This window comes from Mobula birostris, chromosome 2 (genome assembly GCF_030028105.1).
Source record: "Mobula birostris isolate sMobBir1 chromosome 2, sMobBir1.hap1, whole genome shotgun sequence".
Lineage (NCBI taxonomy): Eukaryota > Metazoa > Chordata > Chondrichthyes > Myliobatiformes > Myliobatidae > Mobula > Mobula birostris.
In genome coordinates this window covers 13,165,555-13,186,120 of record NC_092371.1, presented here as the reverse complement: position 1 = coordinate 13,186,120, position 20,566 = coordinate 13,165,555, and the positions used below count along the sequence as shown (strand labels likewise).

Genomic DNA, 20,566 nt, shown 5'->3' with positions numbered 1-20,566 from the left:
TTGTAAGCAGTTTTGAACTCCTTATGTAAGAAAGCATGTGCTGGCATTGGGGAGGGTCCAGAGGATCGATAATGATTCCAGGAATGAAAGGGTTAATGTATGAGGCCTGTTTGATGGCTCTGCGCCTATACTAGCTGGGCTTTAGAAGAATGCGGGGGGCGGGGGGGGGGGGTTATCTCGTTGAAACCTATCAAATATTGAAAGGCAAAGACAGAGTGGACATGGAGAGAATGTTTCCTATAGTGGGGGAATCCAGGGCCGGGGGCACAGCCTCAGAATAGAGGGATGTCCAGACAGAACAGAGATGAGGAGGAATTTCTTTAGTCAGAAGGTGGTGAATCTGTGAAGTTCATTACCACAGATGGCTGTGGAGGCCAAATCATTGGGGGTATTTCAAATAGGGGTTGATAAGTTATGGGAAGAAGGCAAGAGAACTGGGTTTGAGGGGGATAATAAATCAGCCACGATGGAATGGCAGAGCAGACTCGATGGACTGAATGGTCCGATTCTGCTCCAGTATCTTATGGTCTTGACCATTTCGATGGAAATGAAGTATCATATAAACCACCATAGGAATTGACTTTCTGGCCTCATTTTGCTCTTATGTCTTATGCAATATAAACCAAGGGTGTGCCTCAAGATTAAGATGCCGGCCATTAAACATCACTCAAGCTGATAAAGGAGAGGCAACACTTAATAAACCATGGAGGCATCATATCCCCAATGTGTTATGATTTGAGGCTGACTTCTCAACTGAGGCACCAAGGACCCTCACCATCCAGGTGATGCTCTCTTCCTGCTTTTGCCTCCTGGAAGGTACAGGAGCCTCAGGACCCACATCACCAGGTTCCATAACTATTATTAGTCCTCAACCATCAACCTCCTAACCCAGAGTGGATAATTTCACTCACAACACTGAACTGATTACAGAAACTACAGACTCACTTTTAAGAACTCTACAATATGTTCTCAATAATAAGTTTCTTATTTTTATTTTGCTTTTCTTTTTGTATTTGCATGTTGTCTTTTGCATATTAGATGTTTGTTTATCTTTGTGTGCAGTTTTTCCATAGATTTTATTGTGTTCTTTGTATCTACTGTGAATACCTGCACAAAAATGAATTTCAGGGTAGTATATGGTGACATTTATGTACTTTGATAACAAAATTCACTTCGAACTTTGGTTTTTTGCTCTCTCCCTAAATCAGTTGTGCCATCAGCTGCCAAGACTCAACATCCCCTACCTAAATAATCCTGTATCACTTTCCTGGTCAAAGATGCTTTTTAAAGCCAACCCACTCTACTCTAATTGAAGTCCTGATAAGGAACTTGGCTCGAAACATTGAATGTTTATTCCTCTCCATAGATGCTGCCTGACCTGCTGAGTTCCCCCAGCATTTTGTGTGTGCTGCTCTGGATTTCCAGCATTCGCAGAATCTCTTGTGTTCATAACTCTAATTATGTTCATTGCTGTTGAATTTCATTTGATAAACCAGTTAATGCATTTGGGATCACTTGCATTTAAAAATCTAATGCATTGCTTGAGAAAGCTGTAGGAAGACTTATTAAAATACTTTTATAACGAGTTGAAGAGGAAGGAACTGCAGGGGAATGAAGAGAGGGCTTGGTGCACTCTTTCTAAGAGCTGTATCACCCAGCAGAATAATCTGTGTCCTCACTGCACTGTTCATCAGTCTCAGCTGAGTGAGCGGCATTGTTACTCCAGGTCATATGTTTGAACAGCATCAGACAATTCATATGAAAGGTCTCAGCCCAAAATAGCCACTATTGATTCACGTCCATAGATGCTGCCCAACCTGCTGAGTTCCTCCAGCATTTTGTGTGTGTAGCTCTGGATTTCCAGCATCCGCAGGATCTCTTGTGTTTACTGTTACTTCAGACCCAGTAACAGCAGCATAGAACAGGCCCCTTCAGCCCAGGTAAATCTTCGCCACAATCAATCCAACCCTTCCCTCCTACACAGCCCATTACCTGCCATTTCCTTACACAGTTTGGGGGGGGGGGTGGGAACAACAATCCTTGGTGGAGTTAGAATAGTGTCGGGTAATTGCAAGTCCCTCATTTCTAGTGGAGGTAGGTGGAATTTGAACCCTTACTCCCTGAACTACAAGTTTGTATCTTAACCCTCCATGCTACCATGTCACTCAGTTTGTAGGATGACACACACACACAAAATAGGGCATGGATGTGTAGCCTCCTGGGAAGCCTCAGGCTCGCTCAACTCGCTTTTGTCTAGGGGGAGCAGCCTTCGGCCCCACCAAACTGGGTAATCAGGTTTGTGTGGATGCTGTGTGATGTACCTCACCCCGCCAAACAACAGACAATACACCATATGCCATTAAATGATTACACTTTATAGATCTTACTGGAACTATGTAATTAATAGAGATAAATTATAAAAGGAAAATAAAAGGTGCCAAACTTATCAAATTTCAACCACTTCGTGCACAACAGTTGGAGCTCAATTAACGGAGATGAAAGAAAAATTTATTTATTGAGATACACCGTGAAACAGGCCCTTCTGGCCTTTTGAGCTGCACTGCCCAACAATCCATCTATTTAACACTAGCCTAAAGACAGGACAATATTCAATGACCAATTAATCTACTAACCAGTATGTCTTTGGACTATTGACGGAAACAGAAATAACTGGAGGAAACCCATGCTCACACGGGAAGGGTGTACACACTTCTTAAAGAAGCAATTGAATTCTGACCCCCACCCCCCAAAGCTGTGATCATGTCGCTTTAACCACTGTGTTACCGTGGGCAGAGAGACACAACCAGCGGAACATGGAGGAAAGAAAAGAGAGTTACATGGGAGGATAGGGTTAGACTGATATTGGAGTAGTTTAAAAGGTCATTACAACATTGTGGGCTGAAGGGCCTGTACTGTGCTGTAAAGTTTCATGTCCTCCGTTCTAAATTTAAATGATCAGCATGTACAAGACCTGTGTATGAAGGACCAAACAACTTCAGTTGAGTCCAGCGCATTCTCTAGCAATAGCCTTTATAACTGGGCACTGGATACTTGAGCTGGCACCATTTTAAGAACCTGCCCACCCTGTACCTTTTGTCTCCATGGCTGGGGCCTGAAGGGAGCTGCAGATAGAGGTAAAGCTTCTCTGAATCCGAAAACCCTTTGACTTCTTGCTGCAAACAAAGTGAGAAAGTAAATCAAAACCCTAATCGAATGTTTGAAGAGTGATGAGATTGTTATGGTGGGAGAAGCAACTGAAACGATGCTCAAAGCATTGACAGGGTTCAAATATGGCTACGTATCTTGCACACTTACCACTCATGTTCTCCACATTTATTGCTTATTTATCCATCATTAATGTATCCCTCTGCAATATTGTTGCAGAATATCAGCATGTTGCGTACCACGCAGACTCAAGAACAGCTATTACTCCTCAACCATCAGGCTCTTGAACCAGAGGGGATAATTTCACTCACCCCATCACTAAACTGTTCCTACAACCTACACACTCACTTTCAAGGACTCTTCACCTCATGGTCTTGATATTTATTGCTTGTTTGCTTATTTAGTTGTTTATTATGCGTTTCTTTTCCCTGCTTTTTCCACTTGCACAGTTTGTTGTCATTTGTTTGTTTGTCCATCCTGTTGGGTGCGGCCTTTCACTGATTCTATTGTGATTCTTGTATTAACTGGGAATGCCTGCAAGAAAATTAATCTCAGGGTTCTATATAGTGACAAATATGTATTTTGATAACAAATCTACTTTGAATGTTGAATTCAAACAATCAATCTAAATAGAAATTCCTAACGGCATTACCGGTGGAATATTTCAGTGTGTTTCAGACAAGATATAAAACAAGGTCAGTATCTATCTTCTCAGGTGATCATAAGAGTTCCGTTGCACTAAAGGAAATGCAGGCCATCTTGACCCCATTGTCCAGTGGGCAAAACTTGCCCCTCACCCAACTTTAAAAGGCAAACGATCCAGTTGTTACCATGTTCTTTGTGGAAGCCTACTATATGCAAATTCAATGTTACAGCAGCAGTTACTTTCAACAGTACTTCACTGGAGCCATCACAGGAATATGAAAGACACTACAAGGAAATTTAGGAGAATGATCCTGGGAATGAAAGGGTTAAAGTAGAAGCATTTGATGGCTCTGGGCCTGTACTTGCTGGAGCTTAGAAGATTTTAGGGGGGTGGGTGGGCAGGAGGATTTTATTTTATATAATGAAATGCCCAGATAAGAGTGGATGTGGAGGGGATGTTCCTATAATGGGGGAGTCTAGGACCAGAGGGCACAGCTTCAGAATAGAGGGACATCTATTTAAAAACCAGATAAGGAGGAATTTCTTTAGCCAGACATGGTCATTGAGTATATTAGATAGATTCTGGATTGTTAAAGGTGTCAAAGGTTATGGGTAGAAGGCAGGTTGAGAGGGATATTTAAAAAATCAGAATGGTGGAGCAGGCTCGATGGGCTGAATGGCCTAATTTTACTCCTATGTCTTATGATCATAAAAATGCAGGTTCCCCAATAAAGGTTTCATAAATGTTTCAGGCAGAAAAAGGGAATCCATTCAGTTTTAAGAAATAAAGCCTCCTTTGTCATTGCCCCACAACCATTGCTATTGAGGTATTGATGGATTATTTATTGATTGAGAGCCCCTTGGCCAAATTCTGGAGATGAGATTTGAGTTGAATGAAGAAACCTTATTTTCATATATTTCATACCCTTTTCAAACTGTTCGCCTGTATGCTGGGGTGGAAAGAGAAGACATCAGAGGGTAGGAGACTGAACAAGTGCTTACCAGAACATTGTCGACCTTCAACTGAACATTTTTGCTGCAAGGAACAAAAAGAATGCTGTTAAATTGTATCTTGGATCTTGCAATGCAGATGAAGCACTGAAGTTCAGTAGATCATAGCTGATCACAACACCATGAGCTCCTGATATTAGGAGCCATAAATGCAGACTCCATACAACTTCCCCGTTCTGCTCCAACATCTCCTGTACACAAGACCAATTCCTCAGGCACTCTTCCAGATGTGTAAGCATGTAATGAGGCTGACACAAAACATCGGAGGAACTCAGCTGACTGGGCAGCCATTCATGGTGGGAAATGTTTCAGGTCAAGACTCATTGGCCCAGATGAAGGGTCTTGACCCAAAACTCAGTAGGTCAGGCCCTTCATCAATGCTGCCAAGTTCCTCCAGTGTTCCATCGCCATCTTACTCTGTTTTCAGGCTTCTCAGTTTGGACCCACTGAGGCTAACCTCACCCCCTCCCCCATCCACCTGCCTTCTCCCTCACCTTACTTCACCCATCACCACCAAGCTTTCACTTTTTCCCCTTCCTCCACTTTCTTATTCTGGCTTCTTCCCCCTTTCTTTCCAGTCCTGATAAAGTCTCAGCTTGAAAAGTCATCTGTTTATTCCTTTCCAAAGATCCAAGATTGTTTAATGTCATTTCCAGTACACAAGTGTAAAGGAGAACACAATAATTGTTACTGCAGATGCAACGCAGCACAGAAAAAAACCACAATAACATAAACATAGAAACATAGAATAGGTGCAGGAGTAGGCCATTCGGCCCTTCGAGCCTGCATCACCATTTATTATGATCATGGCTGATCATCCAACTCAGAACCCCGCCCCAGCCTTCCCTCCATACCCCCTGATCCCCGTAGCCACAAGGGCCATATCTAACTCCCTCTTAAATATAGCCAATGTACTGGCCTCAACTGCTTCCTGTGGCAGAGAATTCCACAGATTCACCACTCTCTGAGTGAAGAAGTTTTTCCTAATCTCGGTCCTAAAAGGCTTCCCCTTTATCCTCAAACTGTGATCCCTTGTTCTGGACTTCCCCAACATCGGGAACAATCTTCCTGCATCTAGCCTGTCCAATCCCTTTAGGATTTTATACATTTCAATCAGATCCCCCCTCAATCTTCTAAATTCCAACGAGTACAAGCCCAGTTCATCCAGTCTTTCTTCATATGAAAGTCCTGCCATCCCAGGAATCAATCTGGTGAACCTTCTTTGTACTCCCTCTATGGCAAGGATGTCTTTCCTCAGATTAGGGGACCAAAACTGCACACAATACTCCAGGTGTGGTCTCACCAAGGCCTTGTACAACTGCAGTAGTACCTCCCTGCTCCTGTACTCAAATCCTCTCGCTATAAATGCCAGCATACCATTCGCCTTTTTCACCGCCTGCTGTACCTGCATGCCCACTTTCAATGACTGGTGTATAATGACACCCAGGTCTCATTGCACCTCCCCTTTTCCTAATCGGCCACCATTCAGATAATAATCTGTTTTCCTATTTTTGCTACCAAAGTGGATAACTTCACATTTATCCACATTAAATTGCATCTGCCATGAATTTGCTCACTCACCCAACCTATCCAAGTCACCCTGCATCCTCTTAGCATCCTCCTCACAGCTAACACTGCCACCCAGCTTCGTGTCATCCGCAAACTTGGAGATGCTGCATTTAATTCCCTCATCCAAGTCATTAATATATATTGTAAACAACTGGGGTCCCAGCACTGAGCCTTGCGGTACCCCACTAGTCACCGCCTGCCATTCTGAAAAGGTCCCGTTTATCCCCACTCTTTGCTTCCTGTCTGCTAACCAATTCTCCATCCACATCAATACCTTACCCCCAATACCGTGTGCTTTAAGTTTGCACACTAATCTCCTGTGTGGGACCTTGTCAAAAGCCTTTTGAAAATCCAAATATACCACATCCACTGGTTCTCCCCTATCCACTCTACTAGTTACATCCTCAAAAAATTCAATGAGATTCGTCAGACATGATTTTCCCTTCACAAATCCATGCTGACTTTGTCTGATCATTTCACCGCTTTCCAAATGTGCTGTTATCACATCTTTGATAACTGACTCCAGCAGTTTCCCCATCACCGACGTTAGGCTAACAGGTCTATAATTCCCCGGTTTCTCTCTCCCTCCTTTTTTAAAAAGTGGGGTTACATTAGCCACCCTCCAATCCTCAGGAACTAGTCCAGAATCCAACGAGTTTTGAAAAATTATCAATAATGCATCCACTATTTCTTGGGCTACTTCCTTAAGCACTCTAGGATGCAGACCATCTGGCCCTGGGGATTTATCTGCCTTCAATCCCTTCAATTTACCTAACACCACTTCCCTACTAACAAGTATTTCGCTCAGTTCCTCCATCTCACTGGACCCTCTGTCCCCTACTGTTTCTGGAAGATTATTTATGTCCTCCTTAGTGAAGACACAATAAAGAACACAATAACAGAAAAATGCAATGAATATAAATACATGAGATACCTTATATACATAGAACAATTCTATATCCATAGTAACCCTAGATACAGGAGTGTCTGTATCTGAGGCAACTGACAGGAAATGATAAAGTAGAGGTTGTGCAGATGTGGAGGGGTGGGTCAGTGGGTGGAGGTGTTGATCAGTCTTACTGCTGGGGGCGGGGGGGGTGGGGAGGGAGCAACTGTTTTCTTGGAGTCTGCTGGTCCTGGTGTGGATGCTATGTAATCTCCTCCCTGATGGGCGTAGGACAAACAGTCTGTGAGCAGGGTGGATGTAACTGACCATTTACCAGCACCTTCCTGAAAATATGTCCTTGATAGCAGGTAGCCTGGTGCTGGTGATACGTTGGGTAGTCTTGACTACCTGTTGTAGTGCGGTTTCCATCCCATACAGTGATGCAGCATGTTAAGATGCTCTCCACTGTGCATCGTAGAATGATGCAAGTAAAGACGTGCATTGAAAGTAGAGGTTTCCTGATTGTATCACATATGCTCTGGCACCATGACAAGTTGTGCGAGATGCACACTCCCAGGAGCTCTCTGACTTGCTGAGTTCCTCCAGCATTTTGTGTGTGGTCTCCCAGTGTTTTGTGGGTTGCTCAAGATTCCAACATCTGTTGTCCCTTAGGTCTCTATGTAAGACTGCCTTGCCTTTGGGAATTGGAAATCAAAGGAAACCACCCCCACGTGGGTAAGAGTTGACATATGGGCCAGACCAGATATTTACCAGCTGGAATTCGGGGCAATAGTCAATCCAACCTGCAGACATCAGCAGCAGGAGTCACCTTTGAAAGAATGTGTGCCTCCTTGATTTGAGTACTTATTCTGCAATGGACTGTATTTGCTGAGGTATAGCCAATTGGTTAGGGTATGCTGAACCCAGCATAAACAACACAGGCCAGGAGTGGTGCACCAATGGCACACACGTTCAAGATGGAAAGCATAAAAATTTTGTTAGTACTTGGCGCCTCTACGATTCCTAAACCCCACCTATAATGAAAAGATACATCATAATTATCTTTACTTCCAAAAGAAGAAGCAAAGATATTCTTTTACAACCCGAGAGCAGTGAGATGATTTCACACGCTAGCTTGGTGCCAGATAGACGGTTGGAAGAGCCTGTCATATTGGATGACACATTTTGAAATCCAAACAGACCTGGTGTAAACATCAGTATTTGGATAGTAAACAGCTGGGCCAGTTGGTATTGGCTTTGTTCTGCTTACGTTTTTTTTCTTCTGTCATTTGTGAGTGGACCGTTATTCAGTGATAATGGTAAGTACTGTATGGAGTAGAGCGCCCCCATTTAGTCATGAACTTGGCCAAGTCTAATTCTATGAGTAGAACTTACTGAAGAAATTTGTGCTATGAGCAAGGCTCTCAAATCAACCCAGTAGAAACCAGATACAAAATATTTGCCATTGTTCACACAGCAACAAAAGTCTCACTGAGAGTAAAGTATGTTTGTTTTTCTTTCCTTCAGCTTTTATAAATTTCCAGTTTCAAGTTTCATTATCATTCAACCATATATGAATAAAGCCAAACGAAACAGTGTTCCTCCAAGGCCAAGGTGCAAAACACATTACCAACAGCACACAGCACATAGCAACAAACAGCATACATAATTATAATTTCAGAAAAACATACATTCACAGAGAAAAAAAACTGCCCAAGTCCCTGAGTGGCATGACTATAGATTGATGGTAAATTGACCTGGTCCAGTTTGCACCAAATCTTATTATTTCACGTACATATTTCTTATTTTATATATGAGATACAGTAACAATCCCATTTACAAATGATTCTACAGGTGTGCACACTGTTCTGATATCCAGCACCTGCAGAATCGCTGATGTTTATTTTTAAGAGATTATGTTATTTTTCAACTGTGTTATGAAAAAGTAATAATGATTTTTGAATGTTTTTCCTAAAATGCCTCATTTGTTTCAATCTGTCTCTGGTATACTTTTATTAATAGTAAAACAATGAACACATATAAAAGACAACAGGACTCATCCTTTTTCCTTAAAAAAAACATCTGTAATTATTATCAAATTCATTAATCATTGGTAATCTCTGCTCAAAATTACCCTGGCACAAGGTAATTTTTAAAGTTTTTAAAATATTATCCCAAAAAGGGTCGCCATCCCTGACATAAGTAGACACACCTTACTACTATTATAATGACAGTTAGAATAGCATTGTTACTGTACCCACGAGAGCTAATTATCAGGAGCACTGTGTACATAGGATATTAGCATTGCCGATGATCCTTCCCATCCATTCTTTGACTGCACCCCCCACCATCAGGCAGGAGGTCCCGTAGCATTAGGACAAAGACTGTTAGGATGGGAAACAGTTTCTTCCCACTCGCCGTGAAACAATTGAACTTCCTGCCACCACCCAGGTCTCATCTCGTATGAAGTGCCAGTAGCGTTATATTGTTCACTTTGTAACTTGTGTTGAATATGCACCTTATTATTTGTTAATTTCTTTGTGATATTACTTTACGTGCTATGTGTTGTACACCTTGGTTCAGAGAAACGTTGTCTCGTTTGGCAATATAGATCAAATGACAATAAACTGAACTTGATAAAACCTGCGAACATGAAATTATAAGTAGAAGCCCTACTTTATCAAACAAATACTTGCTATTATTGCTTTTTAAACAGCACAGCCACGATCCAATTCTTATGGAATACTACGAGGGGTGATTGATAAGTTCATGGCCTACGGTAGAAGGAGTCAATTTTAGAAAACCTGCACATTTATTTTTTCTACATTTACACACTTAGTCCAGCGGTCGTGGAGCATACGGATCCCTTTGTTGTAGAAGTCAGCGTCTTGGACCTGCAGAAAGTGGTCCACAGCCGGGGTGATTGATAAGTTCATGGCCTAAAGTAGGAGGAGAGGAGGAGAGCCTTCAAACTTTCTGCATTTTCACTCAAAGAGTTGAACTTCACCTGCATGTAACGAGAGCTGTATAACTCATCTCCTTCTACCTTAGGCCACGAACTTATCAATCACCCCCCGCTGTAGACCACTTCTACAAAGGGATCCGTATGTTCCATGACCGCTGGACTAAGTGTGTAAATGTAGGAGGGGACTATATTGAAAAATAAATGTGCTAGGTTTTCTAAAATTGACTTCTTCTACCTTAGGCCACGAACTTATCAATCACCCCTCATACATTTCTAATAGTCTCTCCCACTCTTCTATGGCATTGGAGAACCAAAGCACCCCATAGAGAAGCAAAAAGTTGATTACTCTTCTGCAATTATGGATAAGAATGGGAGCCCCATGCGGAATAGTATTCAGACTGCTTCTCACCTGATACCACCCTTTAACTTGTGGAGCAGAGTACTTGGCTCGGTATCCACTGCCTCTGAATCGTGGGGTGTTAGACTCCCTCGGTTCGGTGATTTCAGGTGGGCCTCTTCTTCCTCCATGGAATCCAATCTCTAGGAGAAATGACATAACTTTTTCCCAGTGAGACAAATAATCCTACCCACCTCAGGTGTTAGTGAGGCTCAGTGAAGACCCATAAAGTTTTGCTCATTAGCACACCAAGTTCACGTTTATTGTCATCTGACTATATACAGTATATACAACTAAACGAATTAACATTCCTCTGGATAATGGTATACCCACAAAACATGTATCGTACACAGCACACAAAACAAGATAATGCCATAAATAAGTTAATAAACTATCATTCGAAGTGCATGTAGTGCGCAGCATAGGGATCCTCAACAATGCTTTGAGCCATTTGTCTACAACACTCCTGATGAATGTCATAAATAGGGCCGAGGGAAACCCTGGTGATCATCTCAGAGGTTTTTACTTTCAGTGGAGGAACATCGTTTTTATTATTTATTTAGCGATACAGTGCAGAGTAGGGCCCTTCCAGCCTTTCGAGCAACTCTGCCCCAGCAACACCGACAACTCTGATTAAGGAAGTATGGGATACAGAGAGAGATGATGAGAATTAAATTAAGGGAGTTGGGGGTGCAGGAATTCACATTAAAAGGGTTGCTGGGCATGGGTGAGAGAGCACAAGTCCGGGTATTTTTAGCGTTTTTAAGGGGTACAGGGGAAGGGGTACAGGGGTTTTTTTTTATAGGATATGACGGATAAACAGGAATAGGGTACTAGGATGGTCAAAGGTGGGAGGGTAAAGTGTAGGTTTGTGTGTGTGTGTGTGCGCGCGCACGCGCGCGCGTGCACGATTGGATGAAGGGATTTAGAATATATGTCTAGTGCACATTCCGGAGCGGAGGGTGGCGGTAATGCACCATTAAGCTGGATGCCAACTGCCGTAAAACAAGATATAGACAGACAACCCTGATTAAGCCTAATCTAATCACGGGACAATTTACAATGACCAATTAACCTACTTGATACATCTTTGGCCTGTGGGAGAAAAGCAGAGCACCAGGAAAAACCCATGCATTCCACAGGAGGTGTGTGCGCAGAGACTCTTTACTGAACGGTGTCAGAACTGAACCCCGAACTCCAATTCCCCGAGCCAAAGAGTTGGATATGTATCAATCATTTGAACAACGTTGCTTGAGAGATTGATACTGGAGCTGCTCAACTTATCCTCATGGGATCATTTAGGTCCACCTGAGATGGGTCTCTCCCTGATAACTCACCCAAGAGATGGTACCTGTGGTCATTCAGCACCCCTCCGAATTCTCAGCCTGGATTTTTCTGACCAAATTTCTGCAGTGAATACAGCACTGTCAGTCTTCATTCTCAGAGGCCAGAGTGCTCTCAGCTGGACGCTGGTAGGTTTGGGCAGGGAAGGTATATAATATGAAAGTACTGAGGTCAATTAGACCTACTCCATGCTCAGCTCATATCAATTCCCAATTAAACACACGTGATTGGTTACCACATGCACAAGAGGTTCTGCAGATGCTGCAAAACCTGATCAACACACAAAATACTGGAGGAAGTCAGGAGGTCAGACAGCATCTATGGAAAGTAATAAAGAGTCAATTTTTTGGGCCAAAACCTTTTATCAGGACGCTTGTCATCTACATAGAAAGGGAGAGGGAAGAAGCCAGAGTAAATTTACTTATTTAGCAATGCAGTGCTGACTCGGGCTTTCCGGCCCTTTGAGCTGCCACCCCAGTAACCCCAATTTAACCCTAAACTATTTGGGGACAATTTACAGTGACTAATTCACCTACTCAGTACATCTTTGGACTGTGAGAGAAAACCTACAGTGAGGATGTACAGAGGATGCCGGGATTGAACTCCAAACTCTGACACCCCGACTGTAATAGCGTTGTGCTAACAACTACACCAACGTGGCACCCAATAATAAGGTGGGGGGGGGGAAGCAGAGGGAAAGTACAGCTAAAAGGCAATAAATGCAGGTGAAATGAGAAGAACTGGGTTTCTCAGCGGGTCCAAACTAGGGAGCCTCAAAAATGAGCTGGAAGCCATGTGCAACAAGATGGCAGTGGAGAGAGAGGTTCCCAGGAAGGAGACATAGCTAGGGTAGTGAGTCTGTGTGACCAATATGTTGGCCAATTAGGGACAGTAACGTATCTGTTTTTGTTTAACACCATGACAGACAAAAGAACCAAAGGCCTTGCATTTGCATTGTGCATTTCCTTCCTTTTTCAGACCCACTGGAAGGAGAACTTAAAGGGCTCTTCAATTGTGACTTGATTCTTCCCACAGCAAACTTAATGATCCAATCTGGCACTGAGTTGAAAGGGCAGCATGCCAACAAAAACGCTGGGAGTACCTCTCTTATCTGACAAGATAGGAACTTGCCATATTTGTCACCACCTTCAAGGAAGGAGAGAAATCCAATTGCTGTAACTGTTGATGGCTCACTCTGCCATCAGCCATCGGGACACCAGTCAGTGGCTCAAGGGCAGCTGCCCAAATCACATCATGCAGAGTGAATATAATATTCACCACATGACAACTCTAGTGATATTAGAGACCTGATGAATCAGATTCAGTTTTAATATCACAGCAATACTGTATAAAATGAAGTTTGTTGTTTTGTGGCAGTACAGTGAATAAGCTATAAATTACATTAAGAATACAAATAAGTTAAAAAGTAGTGCAAAATAGAGCAAAACAAGAAGAAAAAAAGTGGGGGAGTGTACATAGGTTCATTGTTCATTCAGATATCTGATGGAAGGAGAAAAAGCTGCTCCTAAGTTGATGAGAGTGTGTCTTCAGGCTCCTGTACCTCCTACGTGATGGTAGCAATGAGAAATGGGCATGCCCTAGGTGGTGGGGGCCCTTGATGACGAATCACCTTTTGAAGACGTCCTCAATGCTCGATACTGTATGGTCCTGACCTAAAATGTCGACTCTTTATTCCTTTCCATAGATGCTGCCTGACCTGCTGAGTTTCCCTGGCATTTTGTGTGTTTTACTTTAGTGATATTATGGTCTTCTTGATCTAACTGTCTATCAATCACGAGGAACCATGAAGAATCCTTTGGAATTTCAGGAATCCTCAAAAACTTACCTCCATCCTAAATATGCTATAAAACTCAGTGAGGGATGGTCCCAAGCCTGGCAGTGAAAAGAGGAGGGTTAGGCATGCAGCTTGTAACTCCATCCTGTTAAAAACCCAGAGCTACAGAAACACCAATTAAGACCTCATCCCTGGATCTTTGATGGGCTACATATGGGGGGCAACTTGAGAGACTGGTTCAGGGTAGAGGAATCTGGTGAGTTGCTGTCAGCAGCCTATGCCCCAGTAGGGGTGATGGACTGAAGTAAGTAAATAAGTAAGACAGACAATCCGTGATTTTAACCACAAGATTCAATTTCAATGCAAACTGGTGTTAAGTAAGCCCACATCATCCCAAAAACGTAATTTTGAACTTTTCTTATCATAATACTTCCACTGGAGTGCAGCTAACTGGAAAGACAAATAGGAAATCCTTCACTCTACATAATCTCCACAAGACTAATGTCCATGAAGCCTCAGAACTGCAGTAATCTGATGAAGCTTGGATGTGCACCCTCTTGGAAGCCAAGCTCCAAGTGACCATCAATTCACTTGAAAAAACAGACAAGGAAACAGGCTTTTATACTTAGCATCCGCAATTCAAAGGCCCTCTATCAAACTGCTCCAGGTGGACAACACAGCCCACCGACAGAGGTCCAAGGCTATAGACCCTGCCAAACCAACTTTTCTTCCTAAATCATGAACACCCTCAAACAAGGGAGTACCATTGATGAAAGTTACCAATGCCCTCAGTAAGCCATGGTAGTCAATTGAGAAAAAGGGTGTTTTAGAATGCAGAACTCACAATTGGCACAGAGTTCATGGTTTACCGGTAGTTGTACTACTCTTTGCTTATAGAACAGGCAACTGAAAGAAACGGCAAGATACAGCCACCACTGTCTGTGCAAAATTTTCCAAATTGACTGAAGGGGTAAGTAAACACACATCGCTTTCTCTCTTAAGCCAACATCTGATTAAAGATCTAATTACACCACCTGCAGTGAAGACACAATGTTTGCATGCCCTAAAGACTTAATAAAAAATTAACTCTAACCGTCTTATGTACATCGAAACATAGTGAAATGCATTGTTTGTGTCAACAACCAAAGACAGTACAAGGATGTGCTGGGGGCAGCCTGCAAGTGTTGCCATGCTTCCAGTGCCAACATAGCAAGCCCTCAACTTAGTAACCGTAGCCCGTCCATCTTTGGAATATGGGAGGAAACAGGAGCACCCAGTGGAATCCCAAGCAGTTATGGGGGAGAACATACAAGCTCCTTACAGGCAATGGCTGGATTTGAACCCCAATCGGTGTTCGTTGCCACTGTAAAAGTGATACACCCTACTCTGGTGCCCTAAGATAGGAGGGAGTCACCACTACTGGCAATGTGCAAATTTCTTATAGACAGCGGCACAAACTGAATCTCCATTACACTAAAGCCTGACTTATACTTCTGCGTTAATCGACGCCATAACCTACGCAAGTAACTTACACGCGTTGTGAGCATTTATACTTGTGTGTTGGTGTGTCTGTGTCGCTCTGCAATTCACGCACGTCACGCATGCGCACACACCTGCCCACGCAAGGCTTCATGGTCATGGTAGTCTTTCTCGGGGTAAAAAAGAAGCGAGCGTCTTTTTTCATAAAATCGAAATGTGTCCTCCGTAATTTCGGAGGTCTGTAAAGCTTTATGGAAAGCATTGCAGCCAGAGTTCCTTCCCTGACCTTCAGTCGCCCAATGGGAAGCTATTGCAGCGCAGGAGGAAATGCGATGCTACCAAGCGGACCAATCACAGCTGTTGCAGTCTGCGTTGCCGCGACGCGCGGTTACATTTTAGGAGAGGTGCGTGTCGCAGCAACGCAGGCTCTGGCGTAAGGATCAGCGTCGGCTTTGTGTAGGGTTTGCAGCGACGCAGTACTTACGGTGTCACGTTAACGCAGAAGTATAAATCAGGCTTGGCTGCTACACTACCAAGCCATCCTAGGATCCTAAAACAAGAGTTCTGCTCCAAACTCCATTACAGGTGGAAAGAAGAATCAACTCAAGAATGATTCTCAAATTCATCCCTGTCAGTTTGTGGGGATGAATGGCCCATCATCATTCAAAACGGAAGACCACTCAAGGCAACACCAAGAACAAAAATATCTTCAACTAGAGCTCACGGAACCCCAGAAATAAGAAGTATTCCATAATGTCAACCAACAAGAGAGGTACAACATTGTTGGGGTTTGGAGGCTCAGTGACCCAGAGAGCTATGTTGGCTGGAGTCAGGGCTTCCCGCTTTAGCTCTTGGTAGAGTCACCCATGGCAGACAGGTCAAAGGGTAGAGGGCAGACTAAAAGTGGTCCACCGTCCCTCCAAGTTTGGGGGTTCAGCTAGGGCTAACAACCCTAACTAGTCAAAGAAAACTGTTACGGAAACTGCAATGAAGAATCCTTTTACATCTGTGTGTGATGGTATTCCTGAGTCTCCATCTGGGACTTGCATGGCTGCCAAGGACAGACAGAGATGGAGGACTTTCACTGCTGCCCTAAATGCCTGTGGCATAACGGGCAGTAAGTATAATACCAAATGGAGGATAAATATTAACAGGATACAGGGCAAGAAATACAAGAAGGATGCGGGAGGAACTCAGCCAGTCAGGAAGCATCTGTGGAGGGAAATGGACAATCAACATTTTTGGTCCAGACCCTTCATCTGAGTTGGAATCTCAACATGTGACCTGACTGCTCACTGTGTGTGAACGGCACACTCGTGTAACACTTCACAGCATCTGCAATCGGGTTCAATTCCCGCTGGTATCTACAAGGGGCTTGCACGTTCTTTCCGTGAGCACGTGGGTTTTCTCCAGGTGCTCTGGTTTCCTCCCACGTTCCGGAGACAGAAAGGTTAGGGTTAGGGAATTATGGGCACGCTATGGCGGTGCTACAAGCAAGACGACACTTGTGGGCCACCCCCAGCACACTCTTGGACTGGGTTGTCCGTTGACTTTGTTGCTCCAGGTTCCAGCATATGCAGTCTGTGTGTCTATGAAGAATTATATACAGAATTAAAAGGGCTAAATTCTGACTGACAGTTACAGCTTGACTATGCAAATAATGTTGCAAATTAACTGAGGGTTAGATGTAAGGAACACAGGAGTGCTTGTTGCATGAGAAAGCTGCTTTGTGTAACCACTAATCAAGGATGCCTGACAACGATCAGAGTGCAATGTGATAACGAATGTTTAACAAGCAGCTCCGGACAGTGAACATAGAACATAGAATAGTACAGCACAGTACAGGCCCTTCGGCCCACAATGTCGTGCCGACCCTCAAACCCTGCCTCCCACATAAGCCCCCACCTTAAATTCCTCCATATACCTGTCTAGTAGTCTCTTAAACTTCACTAGTGTATCTGCCTCCACCACTGACTCAGGCAGTGCATTCCACGCACCAACCACTCTCTATGAGTAAAAAAACCTTCCTCTAATATCCCCCTTGAACTTCCCACCCCTTACCTTAAAGCCATGTCCTCTTGTATTGAGCAGTGGCGCCCTGGGGAAGAGGCGCTGGCTGTCCACTCTATCTTTTCCTCTTATTATCTTGTACACCTCCATCATGTCTCCTCTCATCCTCCTTCTCTCCAAAGAGTAAAGCCCTAGCTCCCTTAATCTCTGATCATAATGCATACTCTCTAAACCAGGCAGCATCCTGGGGGATGCTGTGCTCGGGGCTTACTTGATTACAGATTTCCAGGGTCTATGAGCAGGGCTCTATAATATCAACTGAGACGCAAGCTTGCTAATAAACAGAATGTAATCTTAAGTCAACTGTGTTTGACAACTATTCCCTTGGTCTGAACCTAAAGTCCTCTGGTAGAGAGGCAGAGCGACATCGTGAAATCGTGCCTCACATCTTTCACATCCACCCAGAGCCATTCAAAAAATCATTTCCAATGACAGTACACAGCTCCCTCAGTACTGTGAGGAGTGTCAGGTTGGACCAAGCTGAGCACAAGCTTTGTACAAGGTTTGAGGTCTTCAACATGCAATATGGTACAGTGGTGTAGTGGTTAGAATGACTAATACAGCCCAGGGCGTCAGAGTTGGGGATTCAATTCCAGCATCTTCTGTCCTTTGCTTGTGACGCGGTTTTCCTCCGAATGCTCCGCTTCCTCCCACAGTCCAAAGATATGCCAGCTGGTAGGTCAATTGGTCATTGTAAATTGTCCCATGATTAGGCTAGGGTTAAATCGGGGTTGCTGGGTGGTGTGGCTCGAAGGCCCGGAGGGCCCTGTTCCGTGCTGTATCTCTAAATAAATAAGACCTTCACCTCAGACTGACAAAGGGTGCATTGACACACCAAAGGCCACTAGTATCTGCCCTCACCGAGAGGTGGCTACTGAAATGCAGAAAAGAAATTCACAATGTCCTGCTCTCCCAGTGCTAACAATCTACCTGCAGAACTCAGCAGGTCGAGCAGCATCTGTAGGAGGAAAGGAACTTTCAACGTTTCATGGTAAAAATCCCAAATCAGGAAGTCAATGCCTCCGAAGCACATCAAAGACGACTGCTCTGTGCAAGGTCTGAGCTCTTTTTAAACACTCTTTACCTCAGACTGATGCAAGGTTTCAATCCAAAAATTTTTAGATTTACGAGGATGGTTGGATTGAGTTGTTCTGAACTTGACAATCCATTTGCAAATGTTTCAACGCCATATGAGGAGACATCATCAGTGCCCTGCTCATTTGGGGTGTCCCTCCCGGATGCTTATCAATCAGCTGACTGGCTGTCATTACGGAAACAATTGTGACGTAGGGAAGGGGTCTCGTTGCTGACCGGATGCGGAAAACCATGCTTCTAGAAATTCTCTTGCAAGATAAAGAGGGGCACAAATTTGACTGGGCACCAGTGAAAGTCATGATGCAAGCAAACGTGCGGCATGCAAGGGGATTCCTGAAAGCTTGGCTTTCCTTAAAGAATTCTGTAAACTGACATGTAGACTTCGATCCCATTTGTAAGCCCATGTGGGCAAAATTCCAGACCACAATGCACAGAGTTCGCCATGCAGCCAATCAGCAATGAGACCCACCCCTCAATGTAATAACAACCAATCAGCTGATTGGCAAGTATACAAAGGCCATGCACTCGGAGCATACACCACAAATAAACAGTGGCCCGATGACATCTCCGAGTATGGTGATGAAATGTTTGCCAAGATCAGAGAACAACTCAACCCAACCATCACCCACCTGAGCTACACATTTTCCCAGTTATTTCCGAGATATTTCTGGGACTGTGTTACGAAGAGTTTGAGCAGACTGGGACTTTATTCATTTCAGTTTATGAAAATGAGACATTTATAGAGGTGATGAGGATCCTTTCCCAAATTTGTGGAAATCAAGACTAGAGGGCAGAGGTTTACAGTGAGGGGGAAATTTAATAAGAACCTGAGGGGCAACTTCTTCACAGAGAGGGTGGTCAGTGTGTGCAATGAGCTGCCAGATGGTATTTTGAGGCAGGTGGGGGGGGGCCTTTGTCGGTCAGAGTTGACCATGGACGTTGCGTTCTAGTTGTCTAGATACGCAAGCCAGGGCAGAACGATATGGAGAGCAAGCTGTTGAAATTGCAACTGGCTTCCCCTCCCTCTCCATGCAGCTGATGAATCCAAAGGAAAGGCAGAGACCGGTACAATTTGGCACCAGCTACGTCGCAGGAGTTGCTAGTCAGCGTTGAACTCCACGTAGAACTGCCTTAGGGCCTCCACCCCTGGATTTTTCCCTTAGGGTTTATTCCTGAAGCCTTCTCCACGAGTGGATGTAGCTGTAAGGCAGCAGAGGTTTGAGATCAGAGTTTTCCTTCTGCTAGATGAGCTGCTGACCACAGCTAGCATGTCCTAACAGCCTGAAGCAACTGGTTTTAAGGTGCCAGCAACCCACCTTTGCCCCTTCTCCTGTAAGTAGAAATGGTTCCACTGGGCTTAGTAGCTAAACTGCAGGTAATGGCCAGCAGCTGGACTTTGCTGTCAAAGCTGAGGCAGGTACATTAACATTTAAAGGGCACACGTGGATAAGAAAGGTTCAGAGAGATATTGGCCAGTGTATCTCCCTTGGATATAAATCTTGGTCAGCATGGACCAGTTGGGTCTGAGGGCCCATTTCCATCCTGTATGGCTACAATCCACTGAGTTCCTCCACTTGTTGCTCCAGATTATAACATTTGCAGTCTCTTGTGTCTTCCATTACCACCTGACTTGCACTATAGACGGCCACGCCTCAATAATTCTGCAATGCCCCATCTCGAGAAAAAAGGGCATGAAAATCTGGTGCAGCATGCCTGCAGACACCCTCCCCAAGATTGAATTTGGTTCATTGGCTGTGCTTATTAGTTAAAATCAGGGCTGGAGCCCTGGTAATTGGGATAGATTGGAGGGAGATGGCAAGAATGTTGACATTATTGAAGCCAATGTCACCAATCTTTCTTTCTTTCCCTCCCTCTCTCCCGGCCGGCCTACCACACCTCCCACCGTCTCGTTTACACCACCACACCATTCCTCCCCTCACGCCCATTCCTTCTCTTCTCTGCGATAGGCGTGTCCCAAATTCATACACAAACCACCACAAACGTGACATGAAGAAGAAACGCATAAAATTCCCCTCATCGCCCAACAGCCTCGCGGAAATTAAATATAAATTATACCTTAAACAACTCGACCTCGGCTCAGAAGTCATGCCCCGCCCCCGACACCCAAGATAATTGGACAATCTG

General features: G+C 44.1%; 1 protein-coding gene across 2 annotated transcripts in view; it reads right to left on the bottom strand.

The window, feature by feature from the left end:
- rfx5 (regulatory factor X, 5) overlaps window positions 1-20,566 on the bottom strand; it is a 36,385-nt gene extending 15,819 nt beyond the window's left edge. Inside the window, exons 1-4 of one of the 2 annotated variants that reach the window (XM_072283474.1) lie at window positions 20,498-20,566; window positions 10,651-10,781; window positions 4,813-4,846; window positions 3,091-3,173 (exon numbers count right to left, since the gene is read on the bottom strand). In XM_072283474.1, the coding sequence (XP_072139575.1) occupies window positions 3,091-3,173; window positions 4,813-4,846; window positions 10,651-10,769 (236 nt within the window). In that variant the 5' untranslated portion in view covers window positions 10,770-10,781; window positions 20,498-20,566. Of the gene's footprint in view, window positions 1-3,090; window positions 3,174-4,812; window positions 4,847-10,650; window positions 10,782-20,497 lie in introns of those variants that run through there. The other variant, XM_072283482.1, reaches the window with a different exon arrangement.